Source organism: Ctenopharyngodon idella, chromosome 17 (assembly GCF_019924925.1).
Source record: "Ctenopharyngodon idella isolate HZGC_01 chromosome 17, HZGC01, whole genome shotgun sequence".
NCBI lineage: Eukaryota > Metazoa > Chordata > Actinopteri > Cypriniformes > Xenocyprididae > Ctenopharyngodon > Ctenopharyngodon idella.
Window position 1 is genome coordinate 26,382,166 of NC_067236.1, and position 21,444 is coordinate 26,403,609.

Consider the following 21,444-nt stretch of genomic DNA (forward strand, 5'->3'; position numbering starts at 1 on the left):
AAATGTTGAAATTAAGTGTTATTTTATGTGTTTTTGAGCAAGATGAGAAAAGGGGTAGGCTTGATAGTGCGTAATAGTGTTTAATGTTCAAATATGTTGGAATTATTAGAACCATTTAAATTACATTGGGTTACCATGTAATTTAAAAGGAAAAAAAAGAATACAAATTGAAATTCTTTATACCTAAAGCTTTAGTATATTTTATCAATTTGAAGCTTGTTACTAATGTAAGACAAGAACTTAAAGGGGTGGTTGATTATGATTTCACTTTTTTAACATTTTTTAGTTAGTGTGTAATGATGCTGTTTGAGCATAAACAACGTCTGCAAAGTTACGATGCTCAAAGTTCAATGCAAAGAGAGATATTTTCTTTTACAGAAATTGCTTTTTTAGGACTTTTTTAGGATTCACAAACAAATGACTTAATTCTTTTAATTAATAGTTTAAAACAATGAGTTACTGGTTTGAATCAATTGAACTGAGCCCATCAGAGTGGTTACTGAATCAACATCTGATTCACTTACTGAACTTCAAGTTATCATTATTTCCAGTGACGTCTGTATCAGAATGAAGCAAGATACATTGAGGAAGACCTAACAGAGAGACTACAGCGAGCTTCTTCTTGGGTTAGTGACATCACTAACCCTAAAATTTACATAAAACCTGCCCCCGAGAACAAAGGGGTTGAGGCCATGTTGGGCTGTTTTAGAGAAGAGTTGTTGTAGTAGACTGTTATTACGATGCCGTCATTTTACACCGGACTGCTTCACAAATGAGGGTCAATTCGACACTGGATTTGCACAAAAGATTAACTTGACAGCACATGCTAGTCAATGAGTTGAATCAACTCCACATCAACTACATAAATTTATCCACTAACCATTCAGAAATGTCCAGATGCATTCTAAAAGTTGTAACTTCTTCCTGAGTCTCTCCATCAGTGTCCGACTCTGGTTTGAACATTGTAAGGCTGAACACCAATACTGACAATTGTTATTTTGGCTGCATGAGATTCTCCAACTTTGTTGTTGTTGAGCAACCAAAACGCGAGCTGTTAAAGCTCCGCCCTCTTTTGGAAAACCGGCCGCGAGCAGCAGCTCATTTGCATTTAAAGGGACACACACAAAAACGGTGTGTTTTTGCTCACACCCAAATAGGGGCAAATTTGACAAGCTATAATAAATGATCTGTGAGGTGATTTTGAGCTGAAACTTCACAGACACATTCTGGGGACACCACAGACTTATATTACATCTTGTAAAAGGGGCATTATAGGTCCCCCTTAAGACATTTGACCAGTTAGCTGCACATTTATATGCAACCATTTCCCATGTGTCCATGGCTTCTGGGCTCTTACTCTTTGTGAAATCTGGTAGTTTATCAGAACTCAAGTGGCTACAGAAATCTGAGCCAATGGAAGTGAGTTATAAAGCCTTGAAGGTGGACTGCTGAGAAACTGTCTCTGACACTGAGTGTGTGTTGGTGGTTTGGGACACACTGTGAGGTGTCACTCGTGTAAAATGCTCTGGCATTGTCCGTGCCCCCCACGGTTTCTCTGGCTTGAAGAGTTGGGATGCTGACCCTGTAGATCTCAAGAAAAGAGCTGCATCTGCAGGTCTGCCTGTGTGGGAACATTCTCTGATTTTAGGACCAAAAAAAGAAATGCTGCACACATTTCCAGCTGCCCTGTCTCCAACAGAGCTCAGCATGGGAGAGAGCTCCTCTGCCTTTGTTCCTTCCCCTGTAATTTCACAAAAGTATACAGGCGATGTCAAGGAAAGAATTTAAGTGGTTTGTCGCTCTTTATTTGTGGATTGTGAAGAAGGGGAGGATGAAAAAGAGAAGGTGACAAACGTGAGATGTTGCCTTTGCTTCTTGAGATGAGAGTACACCAGAGCACAAATTCAGTCCTGAGTTGAGTTGACTTTCATCTTGAGTGCATCTTGATCACCTCTGTTAGCTTAAAGATAAAGTCACAGAGTTAATAGGTGAATTCCTTCCTGGACAGGTCATTCACATGAGTCTGAAAGCCATTACGATTGAAGAAAGAGGATGTATCTCTGGAACTAGGCTGTATAAGGTATTGGGGGTGTTGTATTGTGGTGATATGAATTTTATTTAGCAGGTACTATTTATTTTTAAAAATGAAGACAACTGTTTACAAATAAATGACCGACACCGACTTTTCTGAGATTGTTCCTCTTTATTTAAATCGAACTGAAAATGACCGAAAAGACCCTATTTCCAAAAGACTTATCAGAATCTGTGGATAAGGACAAACAGAATTTACAGAAACATAATATGATGGATCATTTGATGTACACTACTGTTCAAAATGTTGGGGTCAAAAAGATTTTTTTAAAAATGTTTCGCAACACACAAAAACATTCCCTTGATGACAATGGAAATGGGTGACTTCAGTCATAACGTGCGTGTGTGTGTGCGTGCGTGCGCGTGTGTGTGTGTGTGTAAAGACGACTTACTTATTTATTTATTTATTGTTTGTTCAAATCACCCTTCCGTCAATAATGTGTTTGATTCCATCCTTTTCATTTCAAAGTCATTTCAAAGATTGGAAAATGAATTTAGCTTGCATTAAAACAGGAATGCTGAATTGTTGGCATTTTATGTTGGTGAACAAGTTTTTGTATTTGTGTAATTAAGATAAGATCACCATTCTCAGGAGGATGAATAATGGCGGTCCGCAAAGAAAGAATTTCTCTGACAGAATAATGGAAAACTTAGTTTACTATAAAAATGTTAATGGGCTTTGCTCTAAAAGAAAACTATTGGATTTATCTACAGTAAATACTGTGAGACACACAGTAGTGCAGTAAGCCCAGGCCTCTCTTCATTTGATTCAATGCAGGTTGTCAGTATGTGTCTGACCACTGGTATAATGAGTTATCTTTGAGCCATCTGAGATATATGAGGTATTTATATTATTGAAACACACACACACACACACACACACACACTTGTAAACCCCTTATATTTATTATTAAGATTTAGATGGCGATCAGCTCACACTTTAGAAGTATTCATGCATAAATCTGCTTAATTCTGAATGCTTCACACATTTGTAGTCGATTGATCACTTTGGCTATGCTATTAGTTTCAGTGGGGTTGGTGAGTAGTTTATCAAAAGCTAAAATGCTAAAAATTTAAAGCTAATGCAAACAGCATATTTTGTTGCTTAGGTTGAGGAGAATTTGCTATTACTTTTCTAAGCGATTGGATTGAGTTTTCACCTGTTGGACAATAAAATGATTAAAAAAAAAAAAAAAAAATCCATAGAGTAACACAGAAGAAGGGACCTGAGCCATATCTAGGGAGTCAAGTAAGCAACTACCTAGTAATGATCTAGAGCACCCTAGAAACTAAACAAACCCCACTCAGATTTAATTCAGAAAATGTAAAAATGTATTTCTACTTGCTGTTATAATATTATAAAATTCTATGTATAAAATAATTATTATTTTATATTATTGTAACGTGTTTGTATGGAGATAACAAACGATGAAGAAGAAGATGAAGCGTAACTGTCTTTAATAATCCAAAGAGTAATCCAAAAGCTGTAGCAACACAACTCACATGGAGACATACATCTGATGCCAACATATACGAGACCCGACAATGAACCGAGGAAAGACAGGAACTTAAATACACAGATAATTAACTCATATAACAAACAGCTGTGATAATTGTTATTAGTGTCCATGGTGACAGATTGTGGTGGGAAACTGGGACAAAGGAAACATGTAACTAAGGAAAACAAACTGAAAGTCCATGGCTGCGTTCAGCCCCGACAAAACGTTGCAAAATGTTTTTTAAACGGAACACCGTGTTCTGATGACACAAGAGTTGCAACTATGGCAGCTGAGAAGGCCATTCTTTGTATTCTTTTTGAAGAGATTTCGGAGCCTGATGAAATCGGTATAAATACGTGTTTAACACTGCAAAATACGCTCGATGTTACAGTCACTGCCCTTGCCGTACAGAATAAAGAGAACACGACTTTACTTGGACTCATTGTGCGAGCTGTCTCTTTAATCCCGCGTGGTTTATATACATGCTGCTGCTGATTGGGTTTACATTTTTGACAGACCCACCAAACAAGAGAAAACGTATCTCAAACCCGTTGCACACCGTTTCCAGGAAACATGTCGTTCAACCCGGAAATCGTAGCAAAACGTTGCGCACCGGTTTGAGCTTGAACGTGCCCCATGACAACTAAGGCATACTTAAATGTGATTGTGACAGTTATGTTATGTTATGTTATGTTATGTTATGTTATGTTATGTTATGTTATGTTATGTTATGTTATGATGTTGAGCCAAGATTAGGCCTTAGTTTAGAGGTCTGCATTCCCGCGACCCGATAAGATTTCTTGCGTGGATGTTAAAAAAGATTTCATTTTGCAGTATAGCTAGTAAGCCAACAGTTTTTGTTTATATGTATTTTTGGCTTAGCCTATAGTTTTGGGGGACATGTTGTAGGCTATTTAATTTAGCCTATTATTCTTTGTGACATTTTTTAGGGTGTTGACAGCATCATAAGACAAATAACACAAAAATCTTGTATATGCTATGCAACATTTTATATTTGTTATTCCCAATCACTCTCTTTCTTTAGGGGAAATTTAAATGCGCGATTCTGGAAACGATCTAAATTCAGGTCGGGAAGAAAATCACTACATGCAGATAGCGGGTGATCACAGAGTGAATTTTAGGCGGGAGCAGGTGCGTGTGGAATAGAGCCTTGCAGTATTTTAAGATATGTCACTGCAAGTTGCTTTCAGTTAAAACAGCTCAAACATGCATTTAAGTCTGGGACTAGGCTGAAGCCTTGTCTGTGAAACCAGGGGATGGGTCTTTTATTTTATTTTATTTTATTTTATTTTATTTTATTTTATTTTATTTTATTTTATTTTATTTTAATCAGTTCTGCACATCTAAATTTGTTATCAGTTAAATAAATGTCACAGCTTCATTGGTCAGTCAGTGGGCAGGCTTTAGTTGTTTTGAGGGCCGCTCACACCGGCATCGTCTCTGTTTGTGTATCTCCTCTGCGGCAGTCTCAGCTGACTGTGATTACAGTGAGGCACAATAATGGCTCCGGCTGCTCAGCGGGAGGTCAGAGGTCACACTGTGCTATCAGGCCATCGCAGGCACTGGCTGATCTGTGCTCCCAGTCATCTGTGGCTTTAGATAAGCTCGCACGAAAAAAGAGACAAAACTCTGATTATCTGATCATTTCAGAAAGGACAAACTGGGTCAACTTGCGTGAACGCTCCGGCAGAAACAAAATGACAAAAATGAGAAAGGACAGTGAGGCAAAATGGTACGAAAGTACAAATGCCAGACCTGTGCTTTGCATGCTTTGCTGGACGTATTGAAACGCAACTCCAGAGGGAATTAGCGCATAATTGAAGTTTGATATGGCGGCTTCTGTAGCGACGGCTGTTGTAGTACTGTGGGGTGAGCATATTGCAAATGACAAGAGACAGGCTAGTCTAATGACTACAGCTCTCTAGGGATTCCTTCTTGACCTCTTCTATAGCTAATTGCTTCCATTATTCTTGTCTCACAGTGAGAAGAATGGAGCTGGGGTGGGAGGAGCCTATCATAGCCCTGCCCCTCCATGCTTTGATTGACAGATGAGAAAGACGTGACTCAGCAGGGGCCCAAAGTGTGATGCAAAATCTTGCTGGGCTCTTACATCATAGAGTGATGGTTAAACTTGTCATTTTACAATATATAAACACATATATAAGGTGGATAATCTCAATATAGACACCAAGATTTAATGTATACTGTAGGAAGAAATCAGCCATTTTTGTTATAGGTAAAAATCTGCTATTTTTATGTCAAATGTTCTGCATGTCATATCATTCACTAAAAAAAAAAAAAAAAAAAGAAAATCATCTGCATGGTTACGGTGTAATGAGAGCTTTTCCAGAGATATTGTTGTGTAATGCATGCAGTGGCAAGTGCTAGTCATGTGTGGGAGAGACGCCTCAGGAGAGCCGGAAGGTTCCTCTGGGCAACTAGCCATGGTTCATATTAGCCTAATCAGACAGGTTGTCTATGTACGTCACAGAATGAGTCCATCTCTGACGAAAAACACTGAGTTTGGACTTGTGACACCAACCATGTCTAGCATCTGCTGAGTCTGTTGGTGTTGCTGTAAAACAGTTTTTTTGAAGGGGCTGATTTGTTTTTCTGTTCACGTAAAGGCCAAATATCTTGCATAGCATCCTTAAACTGACTTGTGGCAGCTTTTGCTGGTTAAAAAGTTTCATAAATGGGCTAATAATGAATTCATTATGTAATTAATGTGTGCCTATAAGGGTTCTCTCAGTTTCAGATGGCACACTTACTGACCGCCACAGTCTCTTTGCCGAATTGTAAAGGTGTCAAGTGCTTGTTAAAATAAAAAGCTCCAATCAGGTTTACTATCTGATTAGCAACTTTTTGGAGTCAGGCACGTATTTTTATCAATCTGCAGGGAAACAAAGTCCATTACGGAGGTCTGGTCTGCTACTGTGAGCATTTTTGAGGAAGGACAGTCTAAGGTTTAGTCCATAAAGTTTGCAAGGTTAGTGACTTTAAATGTTTTGAGGCGCTTAGTAGCCAATATACTAGATATAAATGAGGAGATCTGTTTTTTTTTTTTTTTTTTTTTTTTTTTGCTTTGTTTACAGAGTGTCTGTAAAATAATTGGTGTTTATTACTGTTGGATGGACAGGATGTTTTGATCACAAATTCTCCACACATTTCTTCAATACTGTCTGTACAATTGCAGACCAAGTGTGCAGTTATTTGAATGAGCCAGTCTATTATTGTGGAAGCAGCTATTTTAGATAAACCAGACTACTGACAGGAAATAAACAAAACAAATAATGTTTTCATATTTTACATGGCGGTCAGACAGTCTCTTTCTTAGTCAAAACTTGCAACACTCCTATAAGGGTTCTTTATTGGCATCTATGGTTCAATTAAGGACCTTTAACATCCATGGATCCTTTCCATTGGACAAAAGGTTCTTTATAGTGGAAAAGAGTTCTTAAGATTATTAAAATGTTTAAAAGGTTCTTTGGGGGACTTAAAATGTTTTTTTCTACCCTTTTAACCTTTTTGGAACCTTTATTTTTAAGAGTGCATGTAAAGTGTATAGCAATTATAACTGGATAGATAGTTTGATAAGAAAATTTGTTAGCTTGACAAAACCTTGAAGTTTGAAGGTTTTACTGAGTCAAAATCAGAAAATGTAGACATATTGGACTACCCCACACCCCATGTTACCTAATCAGACCACCAAGAATCCACATTTAAAAAAAACAAACAAACATGTGTTTGTATGCTCCTAGCATGTTTCATTACCATGTTGGTAAAAGCATGTTTTGCAGTTTGCTAGGTGTGCACTAGTCTGTTTCTAACATGTTTAGCATATTGCTAAGCATTGCTAGAATATTTATCATGGTGCTAACGTGTTTTGCAGCTTGCTAGGTGTGCGCTAGTCTGTTTTAACATGTTTAGCATGTTGCTAGGCATTGTTAGAATATTTTATCATGCTGTTAGCATTTTTGCAGCTTGCTAGGTGTGCATTAGTCTGTTTCTAACATGTTTAGCATGTTGCTAAGCATTGCTAGAAAATTTATCATGCTGCTAGCATGTTTTGCAGCTTACTAGGTGTGCACTAGTCTGTTTCTAACATGTTTAACATGTTGCTAAGTATTGTTAGAATATTTTATCATGCTGCTAGCATGTGTTGCAGCTCGCTAGGTGTGCACTAGTCTGTTTCTAACATGTTTAGCATGTTGCTAGGCATTGTTAGAATATTTTAACATGTTGCTGAGTGTTGCTAGCATGTTTTGGCATTACAGCTTGATAAGTCAGAACAGCCTGAATATCTGATGTAGCTTGAATAAGCTATAGGAGTTATTAAAGGTTTTCACCCATTAATGGAAGTCTGTAGGAGTTTGGGCCTGATTGCAGGTCTGCTATGGGAAATTTGTAAGTTGAATCCATTTGAAAAGATATGGGAACCAGAGTCAGAACATTCTGAAAGTCTGTGCTGACTTGGTGAACATACCTTGAAAGCAGGAGATGTATAGAAATATTATATGGAGTCTCAGAAGAATCGAAAAAATAATAATAAGCCAAAATTATAGATCAGTATGTTGGCTTTGTCAAGCAAACATACTTAACTTCACAATTAATTTACAATTTAAAAACAGAATAGGCAAGACAACTAAAAGTGTGCTAATTTCTGTTCAAGATATGGGGAAGTTTCTGTATATCGTTAATTTATAGTGTTGTAAACTCTGAATCTGAATCATGACACAAAGAAGATGTATTTTTATATGAATGTGTCACTAAATCAGTTTTCTATTCAGAGAAGCAGAACTCGGTATGTGCTGTTCACAGCTCCTTTATGCTTTGTTCTTTTGCATGTTACTCATACTTATTATCCTGGGTGACGTGCAGGCTTCAACAGGCTGGATCAGATCCATTTGCAGGGGAAATTTCTGGGTGAATGCACAAGGTGAGAAATGTCCGTTTCTCAATGGTCCTTCACCTGAGACGGCAGACCCTGGCATCACGCCTCTCTCTCTCTTTCCCTCTCTCTCTCTGGAGAGAAAGTCGACCCCATGCCGCTCAGCTGACACAAATGACAGAAATTCAACCTGGACAATGATAAAATCCACTAACTTAGTCATCAGACATTTCAGAGCTTTTCACTCCATTTTCTTAATTCCGTTTTTGGCTGCTGCCAAATTGGAGCTGCCAGTTTTAGACACATTATGAACAAGCAAAATCTTTAATGCAGTTTAACTTGCCATTTATACAGCTCAAACAATTTCAGATTTTACAGTAGATGGGCTTCATAAGCTGTTACTTTAGCTGATGAGACACGACATGACTAGTGCACACAGTTGACTTTGTTAGCATCTTGCTGAGCAGCAAAAAAAAAAAAAAAAAAAAGGCACACAAAACTGGGAAAAATTATACATATATACAGAGATATATGTATATTTTAATAGCAGTATAGTTTATATATTTATTATTGATTTTTCTTGGCTCTGCCCTCATCTTGGATGAAAAAAATTGCCAAGCTCATCATATACAACTATGGGTTGGCCCTATACATTGAGGATTCATTCAAATATTGAACAAAATGATGTATTTCAGTAGTATAATTTCATCTCCTACAGCTTGAGCACCAGGACCCTACAATTCCCAAGATGCACTCTATATGCAGACTCTAAATGTGTGCACATCACTGGATTAAGCCATTGGTTTCAGTATTTGACTCTATACTTATAAGCTTTAAAAAGAACAACCGAATTTGAGTTGACCTTCATCTGCTACACTCTCATTCGTTTGTGTAGAGGTTGCCTGGTGACGTTAACTGTATGAAAAGCTAGGATTTCTTGGCTCTCAATGTTGAAAGGTCCACCATCCCTCATTTTTTTAACCACACTTTCATACTTTTTGTCTTTCCAGGAGCAGTGAAATGCATTTGGAAAAATGTCGTTTTGGAGTAGAACAGCTTGCTATTCCTTTTGGAGTATTTATTTATGGTTAACTCCTCTTGTGCACACACCAATGAGAAATTTGTCACTTCCTCTTGGCATCCCTTTCCATTGCCCCTGTTGTGTCTGTGTTGAATATTCATTGCAGTTGGCATTGCAGGAAAAAAGTGGCATACTGATCAGTCATGCTATTTTTCACCAACCACATTCACAAGATGCCCTGCTTACACTCTGCTAAACATAATTTCCCCTGCTGTTATAACTGAACTGGCAATTAAATGATTTGTTCCTTGTTGAATATCATATTTCTTTGTAGACAGTATGTACTTGTAGTATAACACATTTTGGGGCAAATTTGCAAAGAGAACTAATACATTTGATTTGTTCAAGTTTAGATGGAAATAAAGAGGCTGGGCATGTTATTAAAATCATTTTATTGCATTTTTGATTTGGGTGGTGAAGGATTTTGGCTGGTAACTAAAAAGTTGTTCTTGGTACAGGCTTCCATTGGTTACTATTATATTATATGAAATATTACATTAAATTTTTATATATATAATTTGATGTGTTTTTTTGTATACAAGCCTGAAATATGCGCTATATATATATATATATATATATATATATAATTTCTGTTTTTATATTTATTTTTTATTTGATTATTTTTTATATTCTAAAATAAAAATGCTAAATGTACAGTTCAGTATTTACAGTATGTACAGTATTTATTTATAAATTATATATATAATTAATTATAATTTATGAATAATTTCTGTTTATTATATATATGTATGTGTATATATATATATATATATATATATATATATATATATGTATGTATATATGTATGTATGTATATATATATATATATATATATATATATATATATATGTGTGTATATATATATATATATATATATATATATATATATATATATATATATATATATGTATATGTATATATATATATATATATAATTTGATTGTTTTTTATATTCCAAAATAAAAATGCTAAACATACAGTACATAGTGCAATTTCATAAGTTCGCCCCTGAGTATACTTTAAGTTTGGATCAAAGTACCATTTAAATGACTGCCTGCTTGTTTTTCATTGTCAGAACACCTACGGCATTCTGGTACCGCTCCGGTATGGCATTCTGATACTGTTCCTGCCTCTTTCCAGTTTTCTAACCTTTAAACAAAATTTCCTCCTCAGCTCAGCGATCTTTTCATCCAGTTTGACGAGAAACCTCACGGGGCCGCCTCCCTCGCTCAGGTCCACAAAGCAGTACTTCCAGACGGGAGGACGGTGGCAGTGAAAGTACAACATCCCAAGGTCCAGCGGCAAAGCTCCAAGGACATTGTTGTGATGGAGGTAATTACAGAGGGAGCAGGGCTGCCGATGCCTGGCTTCTGATGCCTAATTCACACGCTCTGTCATTGTCACACGCCCATGTATAGCTCGATTCGTCTAGGGGCCTATTCACCTCCCATTAGTGCTTAAAAAATAGAATCCATCATTCAACCTACAGTTTTATTCATTCATTTTATTGCAAATAGCCGTTTGTCCATACACCTACAATTTCATTTGTATCACACATAATTACTCTATTATGGCCAAGTCTTACTCAGAGTCTTGGTTTAGAGATCTGTTTAGCTTCAGTTTAATGTCTCCTACAGTTGTGTAAGTTTTCATATCCCTTCCAGAGATTTGTGTATGTGTCTTTCTTCAGTTTCTCCTTCAGGTTGTCCACTGGTTGTTTCCAGACTTTGCTTTTATGTGGCTGGTGGAAGAGGCCAAGAAGAACATGCCTCTGGAGCTGGACTTCCTCAATGAGGGACGAAACGCTGAGAAAGTAGCAGACATGCTCAGGCAGTTCAACTTTTTGAAGGTTTGTGAAAGTGTCTCTTCATGTGGCATTGGGAAAAAAACAACAAAACCATGTAAATATTACTTCCTTTTGATAGTCTTTGGGTGTACGGCAGCAATTGGCCTTTTTAAAATCTGTGATCTTAATGTGTTAAATGACTTCAGGTTAATAAATCACGATGACTTGGCAGCCAGGTTAACATGCTCATAAATGGTAAAATTACTTCCTTGAAATGACCAGTGATATATATATATATATATATATATATATATATATATATATATATACACTTTGTCAGTGGCCTTCAGGAAAGAATTCAATTGCTCACTTTAATTTCGAACGTCTCTAAGAGTAGTGTGCCCTTCAAGGCTGCATGAATGCCATGAAAAACGAATGGAAAATAAGTCGCATTTCAACTGACTCCTGCACTACAAAACAAAAAACTTTTTTGACATTTCAGCGTCTTATTCTGAAAATTTTGTCAACTTTCAAGTGAAGCAAGTCACATTACAAGTCCCGCTAAAACACCATACTAGTCTTAACTTGCACTTTTTCACACGGTCTCGGCTAGACGCTACGTGTACGAGTACCCTCATATTTCTCCCCCACAAAAAGACTTTGCAAGGTAAATAATCTGTCATAACAACTGCCAAATGCTTCCAGGCAAGTCCCCTTTTCATTTTTAATGAATAACAAAGAGACCTGGCTGGCCCTGCAGGGTAATGAGAATTGCCTGGGTTTATACCCGCAGATTTGTGCCTCTAATGCACACTATTAGCTCTGTCAAAACGTTTGACAGCGGAGCACAAGCCGCCATGTCAGGAATAAATCCCCAGCTCTCCGCATCAGCCTCTCGCCCTGTAAAACAAGCATGATTATACAGCAGCGGCGGTGTGGCAGAGTCACAGGCAGTTCAGAGTGCGTGGTTGTTCCACAAGGCAGGCACTGAGCTGAAAAATGGCTCTGTTTATATGGTGGTAACGGAGGGATTTTTTATCGTTGACGTTGGTTTGATAAAGAGAGCGGAGAGGAGCTAGGCTGAAAGAGTGTCGTCGGAGGTGGTGGCAAAAGCTGGGTCTTAGTATCAGGTAGAGGGAAATTATCAAAGAAAAAAAGATCTGTAAATCTCCTCATTATGTGGAGAAAGTTTTTTAATTAGTGAGAAGAGTTGGTGGAGTGATGCACCAGATAAGCAGTGATGTTCAGGAACAGGAAGTTGTCGTATGGAAGAGGAAGGTCATCTGAAGCATCAAGAAAGCCTGCTGCTTTGAGCTTTATGTGCAGATTATAGCTAATTTTGAGCATCTGGCATTATCCGTCACAGAGACTCTTATTGCTGGATCCTATTTTCTCTATGTTACTGTCAGGATGTACAGATAGCGACTCACAGCAGGGTGCAAATTGACGATTTCGGTGTGGCTAGTTATGCTGCTCGCTCATAGTGCATGGTCTATAACTGTTTGCCACTGTTTAGTTCATTATTAGTGCTTGTTACTTCAAGTATCGCTACTACTCTCGATCTTACTCAGATTTAGGGATTTGAACAAACATATGTACAGTCAAACCAAAAATTATTCAGAGATTTTTGATTTTTTTATATATATATTTTTTACTAGTGGGTGCAGGAAACTGTAGGTAATTTATGTAAGTGAGGATAGCAAAATAAACTGTGACACATTACACCCAAAAATTCTTCATACAGTGGACTATGAGTAAAATTAATAAAAAATTTGGAACCAAAAATTATTCAGACACTTTGACCTGACCATGTTTTGCTTAAGTGTTATCTGACATAATTAAGATTATTTTTTTCTGACATAGTTTAACTCTGAGATCTTGTCAAATTTTATTACCATTTTTTTAAACTATAGTGAATAAACTGTATTAATGAATGAAATGTTCAAGGTGTCTGAAAAAATTTTGGTTTGACTGTATTAGATTTTGGTTCATAATAATATAATTACAAAGCAAATACTCTAAATCCACTCAAAACATCCTAACAACTGCATAGTGATGCTTAAAAAACTCCTTATCAGTCGCATAGCAACACTCTGAAGGCCAATACACACTGTACCAACAGATGCCGACCAAGCAGACAATCACTAGATTACAGTCTCAGACATTCCACGACCCAACAAACATGTTCAGCTGGTGAAAACAAGCACCAACCAACGTCAACAAACATCAACAGAGATAACGCACTGATTCAACAGAACCCAATGAAGTGTCTGTACCGACAGACACCAGGAACAGTGTGAATTGGCCTTAAAGGGTTAGTTCACTCAAAAATGATTAATTAATTACTCACCCTCATGTTGTTCCACATCTGTTACACCTTCATCTTCGGAACACAAATTAAGATGTTTTTGATGAAATCCGAGAGGTTTTTTTTTTTTTATCCCCCATAGAAAGCAACGTAATTACCACATTCAAGGTCCTGAAAAGTAGTAAAAACATTGTTAAAATAGTTAATGAGACTAACGTTTTGTTTTGTTTTTGGACACAAAAAGTATTCTTATCTCTTCATAACATTAAGGTTGAACTACTGTAGTCACGTGGACTATTTTAATGATGTCTTTACTACTTTTCTGGGTCTTGAATGTGGTAATTATGTTGCTTTTTATGGGGGATAAAAAATAAAAAAAAACTCGTATTTCATCAAAAATATCTTAATTTGTGTTCTGAAGATGAACGAAGGTCTTACGGGTTTGGAACGACATGAGGGTGAGTAATTAATGACACAAATTTCATTTTTGGATTACCTAACCCTTTAAAACCACTCAAAACACCCTTGCAACTAGTGCATAGCAATGCTCTAAAAAACACTTACGCTACGTCCGAAATCGCTTATTGTCTGAGTAGGTGCTACATCTGAATTTGAATTTACTTCATGACCATTAAAAAAGTATGTTCTATATAGTATGAATGAAATTTGGATGTACTACATCCGCCATGTTGTTACTGTCACATGACCTACCAGCATCAGTTGCATCGCTTCACTGCCATTCATAAATTCTCTCCCGCGGCCTCATGGGATAGTAAAGTGTCCATCAAACGCGCACTTCATTATCTTGGTGGAAGTGCTAGGTCATCCGGGGACTTTTCACCTACTGTTTTTTGAATACTTTGTATTTGAACATACTACTCTTTTGGCTTACTGTTTTTTGCATACTATATAGTAGGGAAGTATTAGAGCACCCCAGGAACCACATAACAAAATAATTTCACTACTTTGAATATTAAACTTTATCCCAGTTGGTACAAGGAAATTCCAAAAACAAAGTTTTCCAGATTCCAAAATAAGACTTGTTTAATAGGATTTTTTTTTTTTTTTTTCATTATTTATTCGAACTGCAAAGCATCTTCTTGCTTAGAACAAATAAAGTAAAACGTGGCACAGCTTCCTGCAAAAACTGCTGAGAATTTGGTGTTTGTTTTGTTTTCCTACAGATCCCAAAGATTCACTGGGATCTTTCCACCAAGCGCATTCTAACCATGGACTTTGCGGAGGGCGGTCAGGTCAATGACCGAGAATACATGAGGAAGTACGGCATCAATGTCAATGAGGTAAGAGAGACGCCCTTAACTCTAAAACAAAGCATCCGTTCCTCAGAAACTGCAGCCCAACAAACGGCACTTGTCACAACTCCGCCAACTCAAGATCGCTTAATCAGTAATTTCACTACGCCGATGTTAATTTGAGCATGGAAAAGTGCTCTGGAATGCTAATGAAGCAGTCACGTTTCCTGCGACGTTTGATGCTGCGGGTTCTGGAAGCTTTGAAGACTTTTCTCTTTGCCCTGCTACGAGAGGCTCTGACACTGCTGAAATGGAGGCTGCTTGGTTTGATGAATTATGCCTCTCAAATTTCATTTCATTTTTCTAGCCCTTAGCAGATGAGCACTAAATTAAATCAGGCTCTTTTTCATATTTATATCACAGACTGTTTTTCCGTCGCGGCTGCAATTTATTCTACTCCGCCGCTTTTGTCAGCACAAGGACTCGCCACGAGATCGAGCGCCTTTTTAATTTTGCACTTTCGTTAAGGTGACTCGTGTCTCAGGGTGAATGCGGTTGCACACAATGGCTTCGGTTAGAATGGAGGCCCTACAGAGTGAGCTAATCTTTAGTTATGCGAGGCCAGGGGATGACAGAGAGACGAATAAACTGAGGGAGGCGACTCTTGTGAGGCCCGGAGGATAACAGAGAAACGGATGCTAATGGACTATTGATCGACAGGCCAGTGTCTGTTCGCACGGGGATATTTTACGTCACCATTGCCACTGCATTATCATTTTCTTGTTATTTAATGATGGTTGAATAGGGTAGAGTTATCACTTTGTCAGTTTGCTGTAGTTTTTATAAAATAATTGATGCATAAAAAGCAGATGAGTGAACTTCACTCCTTAACATGCAAATCACAAAGTTTGCAATGCTCTCATCTAGGGGTGGGCATTTTGACAAAAATCTTATGTAATGGTTTAAAAAAGTTATATATATATATCACAATATATATCACAATGTCTGTGCAAATCACAAATTAGTGCTGAAAATTCAGCCAAAAAAATATTTATGGTCACATTTTAATTTAGGTTCCAATTCTCACTATTAACTAACTGTTAACTACGACTTTTGCCTCAATAAACTCAATTACTGCTTATTAATAGTTAGGAAGTTTAGGTATTGGGTAGGATTAAAGGGTTAGTTCACCCAAAAATGAAAACAATGTCATTTATTACTGACCCTCATGTCGTTCTACACCTGTAAGACCGTCGTTCATCTTCGGAACACAGATATAAGATATTGTTGATGAAATCCGATGGCTCAGCAATGCCTCTATTGCCAGCAATGTTACTGCACCTCTCAAGATCCATAAAGGTACTAAAAACGTATTTGAAACAGTTCATGTGAGTTCAGTGGTTCTATCTTAATATTATAAAGCGACAAGAATACTTTTGTGGGCCAAAAAAACTAAATAACGACTATTCAACAATATCTATGTGGGCCGATTACAAAACACTGCTTCAGAGCTTTACGAATTGAATCAGTGAATCGGAGCGCCAAAGTCGCGTGATGTCAGCAGTTTAGCGGTTTGATAGGAGATCCAAATCACTAATTCGAAACAAAAGATTCATAAAGCTCAGAAGCTTCATGCAGCAGTGTTTTGAAATCGGCCCATATAGATATTGTTGAGAATTCGTTATTCTGTTTTTTTGGTGCACAAAAAGTATTCTTATCGCTTTATAATATTAAGATAGAACCACTGAAGTCACATGAACTGTTTCAAATATGTTTTTAGTACCTTTATGGATCTTGAGAGGTGCAGTAACATTGCTGGCAATGGAGGCCTCACTGAGCCATCGGATTTCATCAACAATATCTTAATTTGTGTTCTGAAGGTCTTACGGGTGTACAACGACATAAGGGTGAGTAATAAATGACATTATTTTCATTTTTTGGTGAACTAACCCTTTAAGGGATGTAGGATATGGTCATCCAGAATAAGGCATTAATATGTGCTTTACAAGCCAATATCCTAATAATATGCATACTAATAAGCAACTACACTCTAAAAAATAGCTGTAAAAAAAGAAACAAATTTACACAGTAAAATACCGTTTCCATTGAAACAGTAATATACCATAAAACAATGCATTCTGGGTACTATTATTTGTCATTTTTCAAGAAAGTAACCTATATGCTATTTTTTTGAAAACGACAAATTACTCAGAATGCATTGTTTTTACGGTATATTACTGTTACTGTGTAAATGTGTTTTTTTACAGCTATTTTTTAGAGTGACCTAAACTAAAGTGTTACCATGTTTATATATTAAATAACGTGTCAATGCCCTTTTTTTATATGATCTAGTATATATCAAATATACTACATATCAATTGATTGTCTTTTCTTATTATTAGGGTCATAAAAAGTCTTAAATATCTTAAATGCGCAGGTTTTGTTGATGGAAAAACAAGAGACTCTTCTATTTAGGCATTGTCAAACTGAAGAATCATTGTCAGAGTCCTGTTAAACTTTGTCTTTGCTCGTTATCACTTTTGAATTTTTTTTATTTATTTATTTATTTTATTGGCTTTTTATTGTACATGCAAAGTGTCATAGTATATACGCAACACTTATTTAAGCCGTCATAGAATATAGTATGTGACACTAGACCAGTCATAAGGGTCCATTTTTTGAAATTGAGATTTATACATCATCTGAAAGCTGAATGAATAAGCTTTCCATTGATGTATGGTTTTTTTAGGTTAGAACAATATTTGGCCGAGATACAACTATTTGAAAATCTGGAATCTGAGGGTGCAAAAAAATCTAAATATTGAGAAAATCACCTTTAAAGTTGTCCAAATAAAGTCCTTAGCAATGCATATTTACTCACAAAAATGCATTTTTGATATATTTACAGTAGGAAATTTACAAAATATCTTCATGGAACATGAACTTTACTTGATATCCTAATGATTTTTGGCATAAAAGAAAAATTTATAATTTTGACCCATACAATGTATTGTTGGCTATTGCTACAAATATACTGTATGGATCAAAATGATAAATTTTTCTTTATATATATGACTGGTTTTGTGGTCCAGGGTCATATGATGAAAGTCCGTAGAGTTCAATGTTGTTTGGACCACAATATTCTTCAAAATATCTTAATGTTCCACAGAAGAAAGAAAGTCTTACAGGTTTGTAATGATGTGAGGGTAAGTGAATGATGACAGCCTTTTCATTTTTAGGGAAACTCCCTTTAATAACTGTTCTTGACTTGTTTGGGACACTTGTCGTCTTCACTATCATGTAAAAATAACATAAGTAGTCCTAGTGGTAGTCACTCTTACACTATATACCATTTTGCCACCAAACTCTAGTCTCCTCAAAACATTTTCTGTAAACATCGATGCTCCATCATGTTCACCCAAATATCACATCTTGTTCTGTTCAATATTTTAGTTATTTCACAAGCAGCTTCCTTCATCATATTCCCAGATTTCATGCATCGAGAGGGAAATATGGAAAGCGGTAATGGGATAGATGAAGAGATGTTTAGAAACGCAGAGCGAGAAAAAGACTGCAGCCGCTGAAAGCCAGCGCCGGCTTTTGTTAAATGACTAAATGGGATCATTTTAGCACCTGCTTTGTTTGTGTCACTCTGTCATTATATTTCCTCCGACCTGTTTTGTCTGTCTGAATTAATATGCACATTTGCTGCCAGTTTGTTTTGCAAAGCTCGCTGAGGCTTTAAACGGCAACCTTTCCTTATCGTTGTACACCCAGGCGTCAGTGAGCCTGACAGACGGGTAAACACAGCCTGAAACCAGTCTCATAAGCCACCGAGCCATGCTTAAAGGGCACCGCACACCTTTGAAAGACGGAGGAGGGAACGGTCGGCGAGTGGATGGCACATCAAGCATTTATCACACCCCCCTCTCGCTCGCACTCGCACGTACACACGAGTGCACATAACATTTATTTTCCTTTACGCGGTGTCACACACAACCACTGCTTGGATTTCTTCTGCCAAGCCGTTTTCCCTTTTTCTTTTTCTTTGCAGATAGCAGACTGGGTTATGGGCGGCACTGATTAACTGATGTTCCCTGGTACAGTGTGGCAAATGAGGACGCGTTTTAAAAGAAAACGGCGTTCAAATTTTATGCAGAGCTTGAAAATGCAATCAAAGGGCTCGGTTCATCAGACTCATTTGGAGTGGAGCAATTTAGCGAACGCTTCCGCTTATATTTTCCCTCTCCCGTTTTAATGTGGCGGCGTGCGTGAGTGTGCGCGTCTGCTTGCGGGTGCGTCTGAGCGCTTTTAAGAGGGGTTTAGAGGCTCGGGGGAATGAAAGCGATCGTGGTATTAGCAAGTGTGCCACGTGGCCGCTCAATGGGGCTTTGCTAAAGAGACGCTCTCCATTGGAACAGGTTGAAAAGGCAGTACAGCCTGCTTGCTTAAAAAGACACTTTATTTTGAAATTGCAGAGCGGTGGGGGGTTAGCAGAGCCGGTGGGAAACAGAGCTGGAGGCTGCGAGAGGAAATGAGTCTGCTCTCTGGAAGGGCATCTGAGCAGCGGGACCTGAAGACTACGGAGAGCATATTTTTGGTGCCTTAAACTGCACCCACAGTCACGCTTTTGCGTGAAAAGCAATCTGAGTGCTTTAAACTCAAGGAAACAGAGCAGAAATATATTTGAAAATATCTATGTATATGGAGTAGACCCAAAAAAGGCACTTAAAGTCACCATGAAATCAAAATTGAAGTTTTTTGGTGTTTAGTATGAATATGTTAGCCTTACTGTTATCTATAAGTTAGTGTGCTCAAAACAATAAGAAAATTCGTATTTAGAAGATATAAGCATTCACTTCCACCAATATGGATCAATGACTTTGATGACATCACTCTTCAGCTTCTCATCATATTTTCAGGCCAATGAAATGCTCTCTAGAATCTAAAGCATTCCGCCCCCCTACATTATAAATAGACGCTGAAGCTGCGGCTAAAATCAGTCACTTGTTCACACATTTACTATTTTCTACATGGTGAATGGCACATAGTGCACTATATAGGGGATAGAGAACCATTCAAACAGTGTAAATATGCTTTTCATTGTGGTAAATGAAGTCTGGTTTCACGTTAGTGTCACATGAACCGCCGCAGCGCGCACAGTCTGCTCCGGTCCAGAGATACGATAGCAAAGAGTGGATCATATGCGCAAGTTGGTGCAGACCAGAAAATGTATCGGACCCATCTGAATTCTGCACAGAATGATATATTTTAAAGCGATAATGGAGGATATTAGGAGAAAACTGCGGCTTTACCGAGCTCAGCGGCTCTGGCTGAGTGGTGATATAAATAAAACGATATTGGCTATTTTTTTTTTTTAAAAAGGGGAGGAGCTGTTCAATATGTCCCGCCTTGTCTTCCAGTTTCAGTGGAAATTACGTCAACACATTGAATAATGTTGTGCATTTCAAAGCACTTCAGTGGGCCTTTAAGACACTCAAATATATCATTTAAACAACAAAATATTAAACCAAGTGTTATTTATTTTTAAAGAAATATTACACTTTTAAGCAAAACATTTTAGAAAAAGAAATTTGTTGAGTTATAAATTGTTTTTGTCGTTCTATAATTTTATTTCTATATTATTTAATATTTAAACATTAATTTACATGTGCATAATTATATTTATTAGTTATAATGTATATTTATATTTTAAAATAGTTTATATAACAAATATAAATATGTGTTACTGAAAATGTCTGCATTATATATAATGTATAATTTTATATCTGTTATATTGCGTGTGTATATGTGTGTGTGTGTGTGTGTGTGTGTGTGTGTGTGTATGTGTGTGTGTATGTGTATATATATATATATATATATATATAAAATAATAACGCCCACCCTTGGTAATGTGGCCACAATGCAGAGTGGACTAATGCAGTTATTACAAAGAGAGAGAGAGAGAGAGAGAGAGAGAGAGAGATTAAGAATTACCTGAGTCTATATGTCTCTTAACAATGTTTGGCAGCAGCGTCTCTACCAATAGTGTGTACCACTATACGATACAAGGTGTTACTGTTTGTCTGTAAAGCATTGCATGACCAGGCTCCTAAGTATTTAAAAGACCTGTTAATTCCCTACCAGTCTCAACGTCATCTGCGTTCCTCTCAGAGTATGCTCTTAACCGTCCCACGGTCTCGATTGAGGCATAGTGGAGACCGTGCTTTTTCTGTTGCGGCTCCTGCACTCTGGAATGTGCTTCCATTATCTATAAAATCCTCGTCAAGCATGGACATTTTTAAAAAGAACTTGAAGACCTACTTATTTTATCAAGCTTTCGGAGTTTGATTAGGTCAACTGTGAGTGACTGATGGCATGATTTTCTTGGAGTTATGTTTGGTTGTTATTTTATGTTTGTATTAATTTTATAATTATCTACTATTTATGGACAGCACTTTGGTCCATTTTTATGGTTTTGAAAGTGCTTTACAAATAAAAGTTGAGTTGAGTA

At 37.1% G+C, this 21,444-nt stretch overlaps 1 protein-coding gene across 2 annotated transcripts in view; it reads left to right on the forward strand.

The window, feature by feature from the left end:
- adck1 (aarF domain containing kinase 1) overlaps positions 1-21,444 on the forward strand; it is a 168,691-nt gene that overhangs the window by 77,543 nt on the left and 69,704 nt on the right. For both annotated transcript variants that reach the window (XM_051867793.1, XM_051867794.1), the window contains exons 5-7: positions 10,757-10,915; positions 11,274-11,432; positions 14,862-14,978. In XM_051867793.1, the coding sequence (XP_051723753.1) occupies positions 10,757-10,915; positions 11,274-11,432; positions 14,862-14,978 (435 nt within the window). The remainder of the gene's footprint in view (positions 1-10,756; positions 10,916-11,273; positions 11,433-14,861; positions 14,979-21,444) is intronic.